Genomic DNA, 14,918 nt, shown 5'->3' on the forward strand with positions numbered 1-14,918 from the left:
CGCAATTATGGACAAAAACCATGAATCAAGTGGCAAGCTACAACACATTCGTGACGAAACACTTGCGACGTTGGATAGAATTGTAGCTTACCGCGTTGATATCAAAAGAACATAAACTCACAGATTCACACCTAAGAAGCACAGACATGTACATGACACTGAAACCAGGAAAGTATGGATTAAAAAAAATGGTATGTGCAAATGCTAAAAATGAAAATTATATATACTTACAAGTACATACAGGCATGAAGAGCAACCAGAGAAATGGTCCAAATGGCTCTGAGCAGTATGGGACTTAACATCTGAGGTCATCAGTCACCTAGAACTTAGAATTACTTAAACCTAACTAAACTAAGTTAGTGCTGCAAAAGGGATCGACAGCTCATTTATCGTTCTGTAGGCTTACTTTGTTTGTCATTGTCGCTTGTTGCCACAAGTACGACCTTCATCTTTATACTATTCTGATTGGTACAAGCAACTGTCAAATAGTGGGAGAAATGTGCTGAAAACATTATAATGATTTGATTACATTACATTTCACGTAAAACCAAATATTTGAATAATTTTCGAACAAGGTGCTAACAAAATAATGTCATCACACGAAGGAAGCAAGGAAAATTAAGTGACTAATAGCAGAAGAGAATGAAATACTTACCAACATTACACTTGTGTAAGACACGAATAACTGCACTTAATCTAACCACTTCATCGTCAAAGCAGGTCTGTGTTGACGATTCACACGAATCTGGCACTGATACATGGAGAGTTGAACTGGCTGCTTCTGTGTCATAGGACTGTTTTACAGCTTTAGATGGATTGTCGAATCTTTGTGGCAGTTTCCTCTTCATCGTCAGTTGAGGTGGCTTATTTGGGATGTCAAACAGGGTGGGTGCTGCATTCCACATGAGTTTATTATTGTCTGCGTTCATGAACTGGTTTTGATCGAAATGTAGCGAACAAAGCCTAATATTATTATACCGGTAAACTGGTCCTTTTTTCATAGGGTCTTCTCGTCTGCTATTAACTAGCCACTTTCTGCTCCTAAAACGAAACATTAATCGTTAATACACATGTAGTTTGCAAGTGAATCCTGATGATACAGTTTAATAACATGATGGTATATACCTCTCAGGATCCTTAGGAAACCTAAGAAAAAGACAGCTGTGGTGTCTTCTTCCTGTTGCTGCTGCAATTTATTGCGCTACAAACGCTCCCGCTTATAAAAACCATTGTAGAAATCAAAATAAAGAACCACTTTCGCTTTCACGATCGCGCTGAACTCACAATTTTAAGTTACTGGCCGCTTGGGGCGCTGCTCGCGCGGTAGGCAACAAAATCGAGGCAAATTGTCGCGACTGTTATGTTAGACTAAGACAGTAGTGTCTACTGTCTTCCACAGCTAGATACTTTCTTAGCTTAACAATAATATCTAACAATAACTGCTTTGGCTTTCCCGCCAGTATACAAATATTATTTACATTTACAGTATTTTAATAATTCTGAAACAGTGCTGCACTAAAAACAATTCGCACAAGACAGCCACAAAGCAGAAAATAATGTTTCGTGTTAAAAATTATCAGCACTTAGGTCGATGAGACACTTTTTTTTTTTTTTTACACGAAGTCCTACTTGCAATACTACTTGCTCAGTCTTATGTGTCTACACTACCTGTCGATACTTTTTCTGTGCTGCTTGTTGATGATGATGCTCATGTTAGAACGTAAATATAAATTTCCATCTCAAATTCACATTCAAGAAAATCGGAAAATCTTAAATAGAGTTCTCTCTCTCTCTCTCTCTCTATAATGTGGTAATAAATATTAAAAGATAGGCCTAATTATTTCTCTAAATCCTAACATTTAAAATAATTAACAGTAAGTGTATATTTGTGCAAAATGAAAAATCTACAAAGTAAGTTTTTCATATATAGAGAAGAAGAATTTGTTATGTGCTTAAAAACAGTAACATTGGGCACTTTTGGGCATAATTCAAACTGTTTTATATTCAGTATTATTAAATTATTGTTGTTATTGATATTATTATTATGTTTCCTTTCCAATTTTTTGTTTGCCAGATGGCAAAGCATTTGACTTCCAACCTTTGGACAACCTAATGTCTGGTGCAGTTGTCATGGCAAATGGGACACTGTCTATTCCATCTGCATCGTCAGATGATGAGGGATTTTACCTGTGTCAGGCAGACAATGGAATAGGTGCTGGACTCAGCAAAGCTGTGCAGATATCAGTAAATGGTAAGCAATCCAGCTGTTCATTCCTTACAGGTACTTTAAATTATTATTATAATTATTATAACAGTAAACACAGCTTATGAATTCATTATATTGTATTTTGTATTTTATCACTAGCTGGAAAATTCCCAAGTGTCTAAGACTGTATTATGTTTTGACAGATACTTCATGCAGATCCCAGTAAAGTGGCTTTTTTGTAATTGGCAGAGGGACATTTTAGCAGTATGCCAATGGTTTTCAAGTGCCCCTAAGATACTGTGGCACTGCTCCCAGTCTGCCAAACACCACTTTCACTGTTTTATAATAGAGTCACTAGTTCAATTTTTGTACCTGACAAGTTTTTTTTAAAAGTGTTTCATATCAGTTTTGCAGTCATCTCTGATGGCAATGCCAGTGATCCAGACTGGTAATGTCAATGATCTACACTTTCTTTTTCTCCACAGTTGTGATGTCTGGTGTCTGTGTTCCAGCATGTGACCTGTCTGAAGCCAGAAGCCCCACAGTAATTTGACATATTCATTTTTGACAATTATTTCTGGCTTGTGGTCCCACCAGTTTACTGCCACCAGCATGTGGTAATTTTAGCATAAGTTCCAATAGCTCATTCATGCTATTTCATTATGCATTGTGCCTCTGTAATCAGTCAGAGGACTTTTATTGCAACAGCTCAAGATATGGTCTTCTTCTTCTTCTTCCTTCCAGAGTCCGAACTTTGGGTCTTTTGCGTATTTCTTGCTCCTGGCTTTGATAGTATTAGTTCTGATTGCTTGTTCCAGTGCAGAAAAAATCAGTCCTGTTCCCTTCTTAAGCGCTTCATTGGCCAACCAAGATCTGTTTTGCCTTCAGTCTGCACTCTCATTGCATAGCCCATTACTCTGTCATTGGAGTACAGCTTTCCAGTATTGATTCTTTCTTGGTTTGCTGTATGGTACTTTGAAGAGCTTTCAGTTGTTGACTTCAGTAGCTGATGCTTTACTGTCTTTCACGTACTGCAGTGATTACTACTACCACTACTAAGGTTCAGCATGTCCTAACACAATGTAAATACGCTTCTTTCGTGGCCATAAAGTATTTTGTGAGAGCATTCATTTCTAAAAGATTCTCAGTGTACTTTTCATATGAAGCATATCTTTGAACCAGATGTTTCCAGGTTTTTCTGTTTTGTGTTAAGCGGTGTTGTTCCTGATGAAGAAGAGAGAAATTCTAGTCAATATGTTGATATTAAATTTGGATTTCTCATGAATTGTTGACTGAGAATAGTTAATATGATTCTTTCATGTGTACATAAACATCATTACTCAGAAATTCATAATAAGTTACTTACTGATTGTACAAATATTTGTAATGAAAATGTTGTGCACTCTATCTGGTGATTTCACTGTTGAGGAAACATTAAATTGTAATCACATATTCGTGGGGACTAGATTTTGTGGCGGCGTTCGTAGCGACAAACAATTCGCTGTAGAAACGGCTTACGAAGTCACCGCCACACTTTTAATAGCGGGCCGACTGGTCCGCTGGAACAGTGAACAGAAAGATGAAAACCCAAACACTCTGATTAAATAAAAGTCGGTACTTATGTTTATTAACGAAGATACAGAAACACAGTAGTGAACTCCGTGTCTACAGAAATCTGTCTAGTTCGAGTCGGAGCGGCTAGGTCAGCGTCGGCTGAGGACAAACAACAACTCTGCTGTGATGAACACACAACTGACTAGCAAGTACACAATTTGGTGGCGAGTATACAACTGAGCGGCGAATACAGAATTGTACTAGCGCTCGCGACTCCAGCGCTTAAGAAGCCAGAAGCCAGCGGTGGCGCGCGCAGACTTGCGGCGATTTCCTGTCTCGCTGGCGCTGCTTATGCGGACGGCGTCCGGACTTTGATGCTGCCAACCTTTTGGCAGCGGGCTCGGGTGGCATTACTGGCTAGGATATAACACTAGACTTATGTGTTCTCGCTGCATAGTTTAACTTTTTTCAGACTGATGTTGTATGGTATCAATTTTTTCTATAATATTTTTATTTCATTTTTTCGAATCATACATTACAAGCTTTTCCTTTATGGTTGTCTAATTTGCTAAATCTCCAAAAACATGCTGCTATACTTTTGTGGATTTTTTTATTGCAAATGTTTTTAAACAAAGAGAAGCATCCACTTACCAGCCACAAAGAAAGGAACAGATGGAACTGAGCTGCCACACAAATAAATTTAACAATAACAATAGATTTTCATTGTTCTTTTTCTTGCATTTTTTAATTAATATTAAACCTTTCTTGTGAACCTGCATCACAGGAATCGTAGTTAGTTTAGCATAACAGTTTCTCTGCTGCAGTGTATTCATTCAGTTTCTCCCCTCCTACATGTAATTTGCTCACTAAGAGTTTCATGCTGGGTTTATAATTGACAGTACTAGATTTTTGCAAACATGGTTAACTGAAACTAATCATCAAACCTAAGCTTATATCCTGCTCCAATTCTGTTATGATATTAAAATTTGGATAGTCAAAGTTTTTCTTCACTTAATGTTAATCTAATTCATAATATGATCTGAATTTTCAGAGCCAGTAAGATTTGATGTTATGGAGAAAAACGTAGCAGCCAGGCGTGGGGAAGAAGTGGCCCTCAAGTGTGACATCAGAGGTGATCATCCCATCAAAGTGGATTGGCTCTACAATGGACAGAGAATACATCCCAACTATAGGTGTGTGTATCTGACATTTTATCCTATATGTTATCTGATATTATTCTATGCAGTATTGGAAACAGATGGAATAAATTATTATTGAAGCTGAATCAATCAATAAATATACTTGTGCAGACCTTGGCAATATTGCTTTCTAAATTCCATGTAGATAAAAATATAAGAAATATAAAAATTGTGACAGTGAGTACTATAATAAATATTTCAGATTTCATCAGCAGTAGGTGCTGCATGTACATGACACTAACTTGCATTTCATGTAGTCCAGTCTGTTTTTCCGCAAACGGATAATACATGAATTGAGTACATTCTTCACTCTCTTAACTTGCAAAATGTACTTGCGCAAAGTAGTTCTGCTAATAATTGCCAAGTGTATTAAACTATTCCAGAAATTTCTTTGGAAACTACCTTGCACCTTAGATACTTGACATCTAACCTATCTATGTTCTCCTTGCTCTAAGTATTACAATTATGAATGTTGAAGGCTGCTACTTACCATAAAGATGACATGTTAAGTTGCAGACGGGTGCAATTAAAAGATACTTACACAAAGATTTCAACCACAGCCTTCATCAGAAAAAGAGCAACACACACCATTCATTCACATAAGAACGTCTGGGCCCAAGCTGCTGGAGTTGGTGGTCGTATGTGTGTGAATGTGTGTGAATTAATGGTGTGTGTTTCTCTTTCTCTAAAAAAAGGCTTGGGCCGAAAGCCTTTGTAAGTTTCTTTTAATTCTGCCTGACTGCAGCCTATCATGTCATCATTACAGAAAGCAGCAATCTATCTTTTTTACATTGTTAATATAATGTAAATGGACAGATAAAAAAATCTACTCACCAAGTCTTTCCTTCTCATCCCATTTGGTAAGTCTCCCCTGACCTGGGCCTCTGGGTGACTTTTCTAAACTGTACCTCTTACCCTAAACCTCTCAAATCCTTTTCCTTCATCCCTCTTCCTTACCCTTCAACTCTTCCGCCAGAAGAAGGAGCCACTGGATCAAGAAGCTTGTGAAAGTCAAATCCTTTTGTGTGTGTGTTCCCCTTCCGCCACTTGGTTAGTAGATTTTTTTTACCAGTTGATTAACATTATATTTCTACGTTGTTTATATTCCTACCTGGAGTTTCCTTTGTTTAATCATGAATGTTGTGTTTCGTATGGCAAGTTTCTTCATATAACTTCAGATCAACAGGCAATATACTGAATGAAAACTGTTATTACTGTCAGTTTAGCAAGTTTGTGGTAAGCTGATAGCTTATTCTCAGTGATTTACTTTTTGCTACAGTAGAAACACATTTCTTTAGACTGCTGATTATCCTCACAGACTCAGCCTGTAGTTGATATGTCAGTGCAAAGGGGCACAACAAATTGCTACCTGGCATTTTCTGTTATCATATGAGGATGGCTTGCAAACTCTTTGCCACTGTTTTTTGTTACCCAAAATAAGGTGCATACAGGTAACTGCAAATGTATGTACTGTTCTATGTACCTTACTCTATTTTTCCACATTGACCCAACACCATTTCAGATATTTATCTCATTGCTGCACTGAATCTGAGACATCCCTGTGGTTGAATTCATCCACCTGACTGTGGAACCACCATGGGACTGCTGTCCTGGCTTCATCACTGCATGTGAATCGCTGTCCTGCCAGGAACTTCTTCTGCCAACTGAAAACGTAGTAATCACAAGGAATGAGGTCTGGACAGTATGGTGGGACTCTCTCACTGAAAAGACCACAGATTGTCAGCAGTCCCGTGGTCTCACAGTGTCATGGAGGATAAACATGTTGTCCACATCATGAAATTGTCGGTGCTTCTTCCTGATGGCAGCCCACAGACATGACAGTATCAAACAATAAGTGTCAGCATTGGTGATTGCATCTAGCAGCCTGAAATCCATCAGGAGTGCTCCAGTGTGATCCCAGAAGACCATTGACATCCCTTTCCTAACAGATGGCTCTGATCAGAAATTTTTGTCACAGACAAACCTGGGTGTTTCCACAACATGCTACGCTGCTTCGATTCTGGCATGAAATACAGTATCCATGTTTCATCGCCAGTAACAGTGTAGTCCAGGAAATTGTCACCCTCATTGGCATACCATTGCAAATGATTTGGCAAAGCAATCATTTGCTTGCCTTTCAGCATGTCACCCATCTGCTTAAGCACCCACCAATGCAAAACCTTCTCATACCCTGAGGTTCTCTGGACAATGTTGTAAACACTCCTATACAAATGCCAAGCTCCTGGAAGATATCCTTGCGATGTATACACTGATCCACTTCCACCATTGTGTCCATGCAGGAAATGTTGTTGCCAGTCAGCAACAAATGGGGCCTCCTTGAATGCTCATTGTCAAGCAGATCTTTGTGGCCTTTTGCAAGCTCTCATCACCACCACCTCATTTTCCCCTGTGTGTGGGATGGATTTCCCTGTGGATTTTGATAGGCGTTCATCCCTTGCTCCATAGAAAATGAACAACATTTCATTGCTCATATTTCATGGATACACAACCACCATCTGCAGCAACTGACAGCACCACTGTCCCATGGAGCTGCTGGTAGATAAGGCCAGGCTGGTCTAATAAAGGTCCATTGCTGGGAACGGATATGTTGATTTTACATTTACAGCTGAAATTTATATAAAACAAAAAAAGGGGCAAAGCTTTATGATTCAACCTTGTGCTTTGTGATACTCTTCAGTAAATCCAGCAGGAAAATGGCAGGGTGAGGTTGTAACATGCATTAGTGCTTCATACTACCATCTGCATTTTGTTCACATTCATTTTCATTTTATTTATGCACCTTACATCTTTCCCTCATGAAATTGGTCATCATCTCATTGTGCTGCACAAATCTTTTCCCTTAGGCAATAAGGCTGTGACATCTGCAAATTACGCAGTTGAACCTCTGAAGCTCAACCACTCAGGAAATTGAGGGGAGGGGTGGGGTGGAAACAGGAAAAGTCCTTCAAAATCACAGGAATTATGTTTGCTGCATATGTCATTATGTTGAATGGAAATGGGTGGCATACTAAGCTCACCAAGTGTTAGTTCCATTGACTATTTTTCTTCTAACATCCAGCTTCGATAACTTTAAGCTAATATGTAATAATTCAATACCTTTCACATTCTCAAATGTGCAACATTAGGCACAAGGCAGTAGGTAATAAATTTTACAATCCATTGATGTTGTTATGTTTGGCTTTCCACTCCTGCATGTAGACAGACAAAAGTAAGACAGTCTGATAAACAAGGTTGGCTAGCTCAGACAGGCCCCCTTAGATATACTCAGAATTGAGATACAGTTTTCTCTAAATTATTGTGGACAATGTGGCAAATTTTCTGATATGTGCAACTAATTTTTAACATTATTATGAAAAGGATAGTTGCTATTTATCATACAGTAAAGATGCTGAGTCGAAGATAGACACAACAAAAAGACTGTTAAAAGGTGAGCTTTTGACCAAGAGGCCTTTTGTTGAAAATAGACAACATACACTCATGCAAATGAAACTCTCACACACATGACCAAACTCTCTGGCAGCTGAAGCCAGACTGCAAGCAGGAGCACATGATGGGAGAGGCAACCAGGTGAGGGGTTATTGGACAGTCTTTCCTTTTCATAATAATGTTACATTCCATCCTGGATTTTTCATTGATTAACTTTTAACATTTATAGTTGTCAAGCTGTGATATAGGCTTAGTTCTTTTTAAGTGAACTATGTACTTCTTTCTGTGGCATTGGAAAATACCTTTGAAGGTGCTGAAATAACATAACATGTGTGGTACTTAATCAAATAGTAACAATATAACATTGCCATAAACCACTGTTGCATCATCAGGTGACGGTGTCCCACAAACATCTGCTCTGCTGTACCAAGTATAAGCAAACTTGTAACTCAGGTATGGTTTGCGTGTGTGTTTGTATGATTCCCGTATCAAGTACACAAAATGTTGACACGGAACATTGACACATACTATAGAACTATTTATAACAGACAGTACTACAGGCTAAGTTTCATCTGGACCTATTGCAGCTCAGTTTTGGGGTACTACTTTTCTGCATTTGGTAAAGTGGAAAACTTTAAATTTATATACATTTAAAGCTAGTGGCCTTACTTCTACACCACTTTGAAATCTTCTGACAGCCTGACTTTATATCTGTGCTATTTGTCCAGTTTTTCTCCAAATAGTGCTTCATCACAGATAACTTTATCATCTGCTTAAAAGTTTGTGGTTAGTTTTAAAATTGTCTGCTGGGTCATCAATAAACTACATGAACAACAAGGGTCCCAACAACCTTCTGAGGGGCATGCCTGAAAAATTCATTCAAGATAACATTCTGTTTTCTTCCTGTCGAGAAATCCTCACTTCAGGGATAAATTTTGTTTGATATCCCTTTTTCAGTAGTACTGAAATTGTTGATGCGGTACTGAATTAAGTGCTTTTCAAAAGTGAAGAAGAACTACATTGACTTGACTACACCAGATGAGTGGCTTTTGGGATCTTCTGTGAGACAAGTGTAAGCTGGATTTTGCATGATGGATGTTGTGAAATCCATGCTGGTTGACATGGGGGAGGTTATTCTGTTAGAGATACTTCATTATGTTAGAACTCATTATACAGAGTGTCCCAAAAAGAATGATGTGATTTTAAATAGAATTATTTATTAGGAAGAAGGGCTTAACACCAACAAATTGCATATTGAATTACTCAGAAAAGACAGAAGTTTATAAAAACCCATCATAAATGTTCAATATGTCTGCCATTGGCTGCACGGATGACATCTAGCCAATAGCCAAATTCATCCCAAACTGAGCGTAAGGTGTCTTCTGTCACTGAAGCTACAGCAGCTGATATTCTGGTTTTTAGTTCATCAGTGTCACAAGATAAGGGAGGAATCTAAACACATTGTTTAACATATACCCACAGGAAGAAATCACAAGGTGTTAAGCCAGGGGACCCAGGAGGCCAAGCGTGTAAAGCCTGGTCTCACGGCCCTGTACGCCCTATACAACATTGAGGCACATTGGCATTGAGGACGCACTCGTAGAGACATCTAATGGATTTTTTCTGAAACTCTAGACCATGCCGATTACATCTAGTGCTTTTTCAGTTACCTAGTGACATTTGTCTCAGTATTATTACAAGTTAAAATCGGGTCATTCTTTTTGGAAACCTGTATATTCAAAGATTCTACAGCAGATGGACATCAGTGAAACTGGATGGTAGTTTTATGGATCACTTTGTTGCCCTTCATATAGATTGGCGATACCTCTGCTTGTGGCCAACCACTGGGCACAGTTTTTGTTTGAGGAACTACAGTTTATTATGATTAAAATGGGAACTAACTCAGTTGCAAATTCTGTGTAGAATCTGACTAGGGTTGCATTGGTCACTGGAGCCTTATTTAATTTTAGTGATTCCAGCTGACAATAATGTCTACATCACTCATATTTGCAGTGGTGCAGTAATTAAATTGTGGCAATGCTCCTGGATTATCCTTTGTAAATGATCATTTGAAAATGGTGTTCAGCATTTCTGCTTTTTCTTTGCTACCCTCAGTTTCAGTTCCTTTCTCATCCATGACAGTAACTCTGGTACCGCTAACAACCTTTATGTATGCATAATTTCTTTGGATTTTGAGAGAGATCTTTAGATTCTGTTGCTAAACACTTTGTTCTTGTGACAGCCTAATGTATTCATTCACCGTCACTTGTTCTACTAGATATATATTTATCGAGTTGTCAGTCAATTATACTTCTAAACTTGAGCCATAGTCCCTCTACTTGCTGCTCCCCAGAGCTAAATGTTCTGAATTCCTCCTTGAGATATTACACTACTGTCTCTTTATGTAATTACTGAGTAATGTAAATCTTTCTTCTTGTTTTGGTGTACCAGAAAACAGACATCAAACAAAGCAGTAGGAGGAAGTCAGTGGGCTTCTCTCCTAGGATATACAAGGAAATCTTCGTATTGATTACCATATAAAGTATAAATGCATAATTGGTGAGTACTATCCTTGTCTTCTACACCAACAGGATAAAATAATGCCTATGAAAAGGCCTGAATTGTTAAAGAAAAAAATACTTCTTTAGTTATGGCTGCGCAATAGGTCACCAAAATGCCTTCACAGTAGAAAAACTGAAAGAATGGAAGTATGAAATTTGTTGTTACAAACTGGCTTCAGTCTACTGAAGAGGTTGGGACCACTTTAGATGTGTACTTTGCAGAGCTTCCTTCCTTCATGAATGGAATCTGGAAAAATGTCACACAAGCACATTGACATAAAGGAGGGTTACATTAAGAAATGAGTCAATTTTTAGACAAAGAAAGACTTTCACAGGCTTGGCAAGAACTTTGTAACTGATTCCTGTAAATGTGAAATAGCATTGCTTGACCCAGAAGTATATAACCAGTTTGAACAAACAAACAGTCTTTTACAGATACTGTAAATGGTCTGTCATGTTACAGAAAATGGCACACTAAAAGCATTTAATTGAATATTATTATTTAACTTATTCACAGGACAAGTGTAGCTGATGTGAAGACTGACACAGGGCTACAGTCTCAGCTTGTTATCAGTCAATCTGATCGGCAGGACTCAGGGCTATATACATGCCAAGCTGGCAATATGTTTGGGCATGGTGAACTGCTGATCAATCTGGCCATTCAGGGTAGGTAAAATTTTGGCACTTCACTTGTTTCGGTTTACTGAAATCATTATATTTAACGCACACTTTAAATTAATCTAAGCTAATCGCGTACACTTTTCAGATTATATGTGATTTCAGTGCTTTCCGTTTATGAAAGATATTTATTAATTTTATGCTAAGATGCTATCTTATGAAAGTGTAATAAAAGGTACCAAATAAAAACCAAACAATGCTAGGAGTCTGACATATTCGAAACTACAACCGGCAACTTGTTACGAACCTCCGTGAATAGGCAAATAAATTCGGTTGCCAGTACTTCCATCACAGATCAGAAAGTGATAGCATATACCCATGAAACACTAAGAGTGGTTATCTATATAACTGTGGTGCTTGCAGGAATGTTAATTTAAATCCTGATTTCATCAGGCAGTCTCTTTTTAATGTTCATGGTTGGAGAGCATTGACAGTTTAATTATAACAGTGGAATAAATACTTCAATCATAGAGTTTGATCTGCTAATAATATTCCCCTGTTAAAGAGATAAATAAGACAAAATAAGCATGCTATCAATATATTGAATAAGAAGAAAGAGAGAATCATATCAGCACAGTCACAAAGAAATTATTCACCATTCCAGGCAGTACATGAATGGAGCTCAATAAAAGTTTTCCCTTGAATTCAACATGATAGGAAAAGAAAGAATTATGCAAATAGTTGTGTGAAGCATTTATTATAGTAAGAGACTAGCAGGGAAGCTAAATCCTAGGCATGAAATCCTCTCTCCTCAAACAGCTGAAATTCCTGTTGTTGATCGATTGCATTGCAGTGCAGGCTTACCATATCTGAAATGAATCTGTGCCTAACCGTACGCTGTGCTGCTGATCAGTCAGTCTTTCCTTCTCATCCCATCCAAAAAGTCTCCCCTTATCCGGGTTTCTGGATGACTTTTCTGAATTGTACCTCTTTCCCTAAACCTCTCCAGTCACTTTCCTTTGCCCCTATTCCTTCCCCTTCAACTCTTCTGCCAGAAGAAGGAGGTACTGGCTCCGAAAGCTTGTAAAAGTTAAACTCCTTTTGTGTGTACATTCCCCTGCCACCATGTGGTGAGTAGATTTTTTTATCTAACCATTTACATTATGGCCTGAAATACAGTCTGATATACCACCTGCAGTTTGATTTTCTGGAATAAAGAATGCCTAAAACTGTTCAAATATTTCTACATTGATTATGTACCATAAAACAGGGATCATCTGAATGTGTTCTGAAATGTGTTGTGTCATGAGCCGAACTAAGAAGCTAATTTCCATTCTTATCCCTTCATGGTGTAATGGTAGCAGGCAGTGAAGTGTCTCATTCTGAATGGTCTTGAAAACACCATTGAAGACTCAAATGGTTACTCAGTGCTTCTTCAACTCTGAATTTAGATGCAGAATTTAGTAACCCTCTAGATACTACTAGATTTACTAAATTCTTTTTCCCGTTATGTCCATCTAAGGGAGTGTCAAAGTTTCCATGAAAGAAAATGCAGTCCATTATTTTTGACATTATTTCACAGTTCTTTTCAGCTTTTAAATCGTGCTCATTGATTGAAAGTGTATGTCTCACAATGTTTTTCATTATACTTGTGGTTTCTAAAAGTGACAGTGAAACTACATTAGCAGTGTGCTTCTTTGAGTTCTCACATTTTTCAGTTTTTATTTCATTTTGTTTATATTCAGAAAACCATCTTTTAGGCACCATACATCACATCCAAACAACAAATACAGAAAGTAAAATAATGCATTTTTTTTTTACTTCACAGCCGCAAAGCCAGTTTTTCCATTGCTATCAGTCAGAATTAAAGCCATGAATATTTTTCTTGTTGTTTGTTCTGGCTGAATTATTCTAATATCATGTGCTGAATGACAGCTTTCCTTAACTGTGACTTTCCCACGAAGAGACAGCTATGAAAACTTAAGCTGTTGAGTAACAGCTGTAAAGTAACAGAACTGGAAAAAATCAGTGAAACAAAATAACTGGGAGTAGGACAATAATCCAGTTCTATGCTTCATCACATTCAAGAATATGATGCAAGGATTTTAAGCACAACACATATATAGGGGGGGGGGGGGGGATCTGCATGCCAGGCTCGGCACTGTGGTGGTGACAGTGCTCTCTCTCCTTCTCAGCCTTGTCTGCAACTTCCTGTGTGCACACATACACGACAGCCAAACTCCATGCCACCGGAACTGTGAAGCAAACAGTTCCATACAAAGATTTTTCTCTCTCTTTCATAAACTGAGAGATGACTACTGGCATTAAGGATTATATATTGTACAAATATAAAAAAAGAATTAAAGAAAGATGAACTAGTTATATTAAATGATGTAAATGGATAGATAAAAAAACTACTCACCAAGCAGCGGCAGGAGAACATACACATACAAAAGGATTTAACTTTTACTTTTTGCCATTGTATTAAATGTTATCCATAATATAAAATGAAAATTCGGAGTGCTGCAGCTCCACCGTGCCTGTAAGTGAGCCACCACTGCTTGTTTGTTTTATTTATTACTATTAAGGGATTTTTAGACCTCCACTACATCCCTTCCTTAAAGATATTTTATTATTTCAATTTCCCCTCAATGTGCCTGAATTACACCAAGAGCTGTTTGAAGTGGGGTTGTTGTATTTGGATTAGATCAGTCCTTCTCAGTGGATAACTGATAGTAGAATGAGAAGAAAGGACTGTCCATAAGTCTGACTATCCTGCTTATAGATCAGATCAGGCAGATTTTTCAAGTCTGTGAAAACCTGAATGATATATGTTTAACGTTTTTAGCTAATTACTTAATAATGAGTTGCAACTTGCATGATGGTCAAGAACATTTTCATTGTTCTTCAATGAAAGTTCTTATTTTTATTGTAAAACCCTAAAAGTACTTTATTTTTAATCCTCATTTTCACCAACTGTGATATGTAAAAGCTCCATTTTGATTTCCTTATTGTTTCCTTTCTTTTCATTACTCTTCCAGCTTTTTTCTCATTTGTTCATGTTGCTCCAGTGGTTATTATTACTATTATTACTCTCCTAGACCTGAGTAAAGCATTTGACACTGTATCTCATAGCACCTTGATCATGAAATTAAGACACTATGGTATGGAAGAGGATACCCTGAAATTATTAGAATCCTACGTAAGCAACAGAGTACAATTTTTTAGTGTAAATGGGCAGCTGTCAAACCCACAAACAATAAAAAGAGGTGTGCCACAGGGCTCCATACTTGGGCCCTTCCTGTTTGTAGTGTATGTTAATGATATGCCACA

General features: G+C 37.8%; 1 protein-coding gene across 1 annotated transcript in view; it reads left to right on the forward strand.

Annotated features, from left to right (window-relative positions):
- Positions 1-14,918, forward strand: part of LOC124780123 (Down syndrome cell adhesion molecule-like protein Dscam2) — a 372,570-nt gene that overhangs the window by 203,100 nt on the left and 154,552 nt on the right. Inside the window, exons 10-12 of the mRNA XM_047253757.1 lie at positions 2,075-2,251; positions 4,812-4,953; positions 11,485-11,633. Of these exons, the coding sequence (XP_047109713.1) occupies positions 2,075-2,251; positions 4,812-4,953; positions 11,485-11,633 (468 nt within the window). The remainder of the gene's footprint in view (positions 1-2,074; positions 2,252-4,811; positions 4,954-11,484; positions 11,634-14,918) is intronic.

Source organism: Schistocerca piceifrons, chromosome 1, assembly GCF_021461385.2.
Source record: "Schistocerca piceifrons isolate TAMUIC-IGC-003096 chromosome 1, iqSchPice1.1, whole genome shotgun sequence".
Classification (NCBI taxonomy): Eukaryota; Metazoa; Arthropoda; class Insecta; order Orthoptera; family Acrididae; genus Schistocerca; species Schistocerca piceifrons.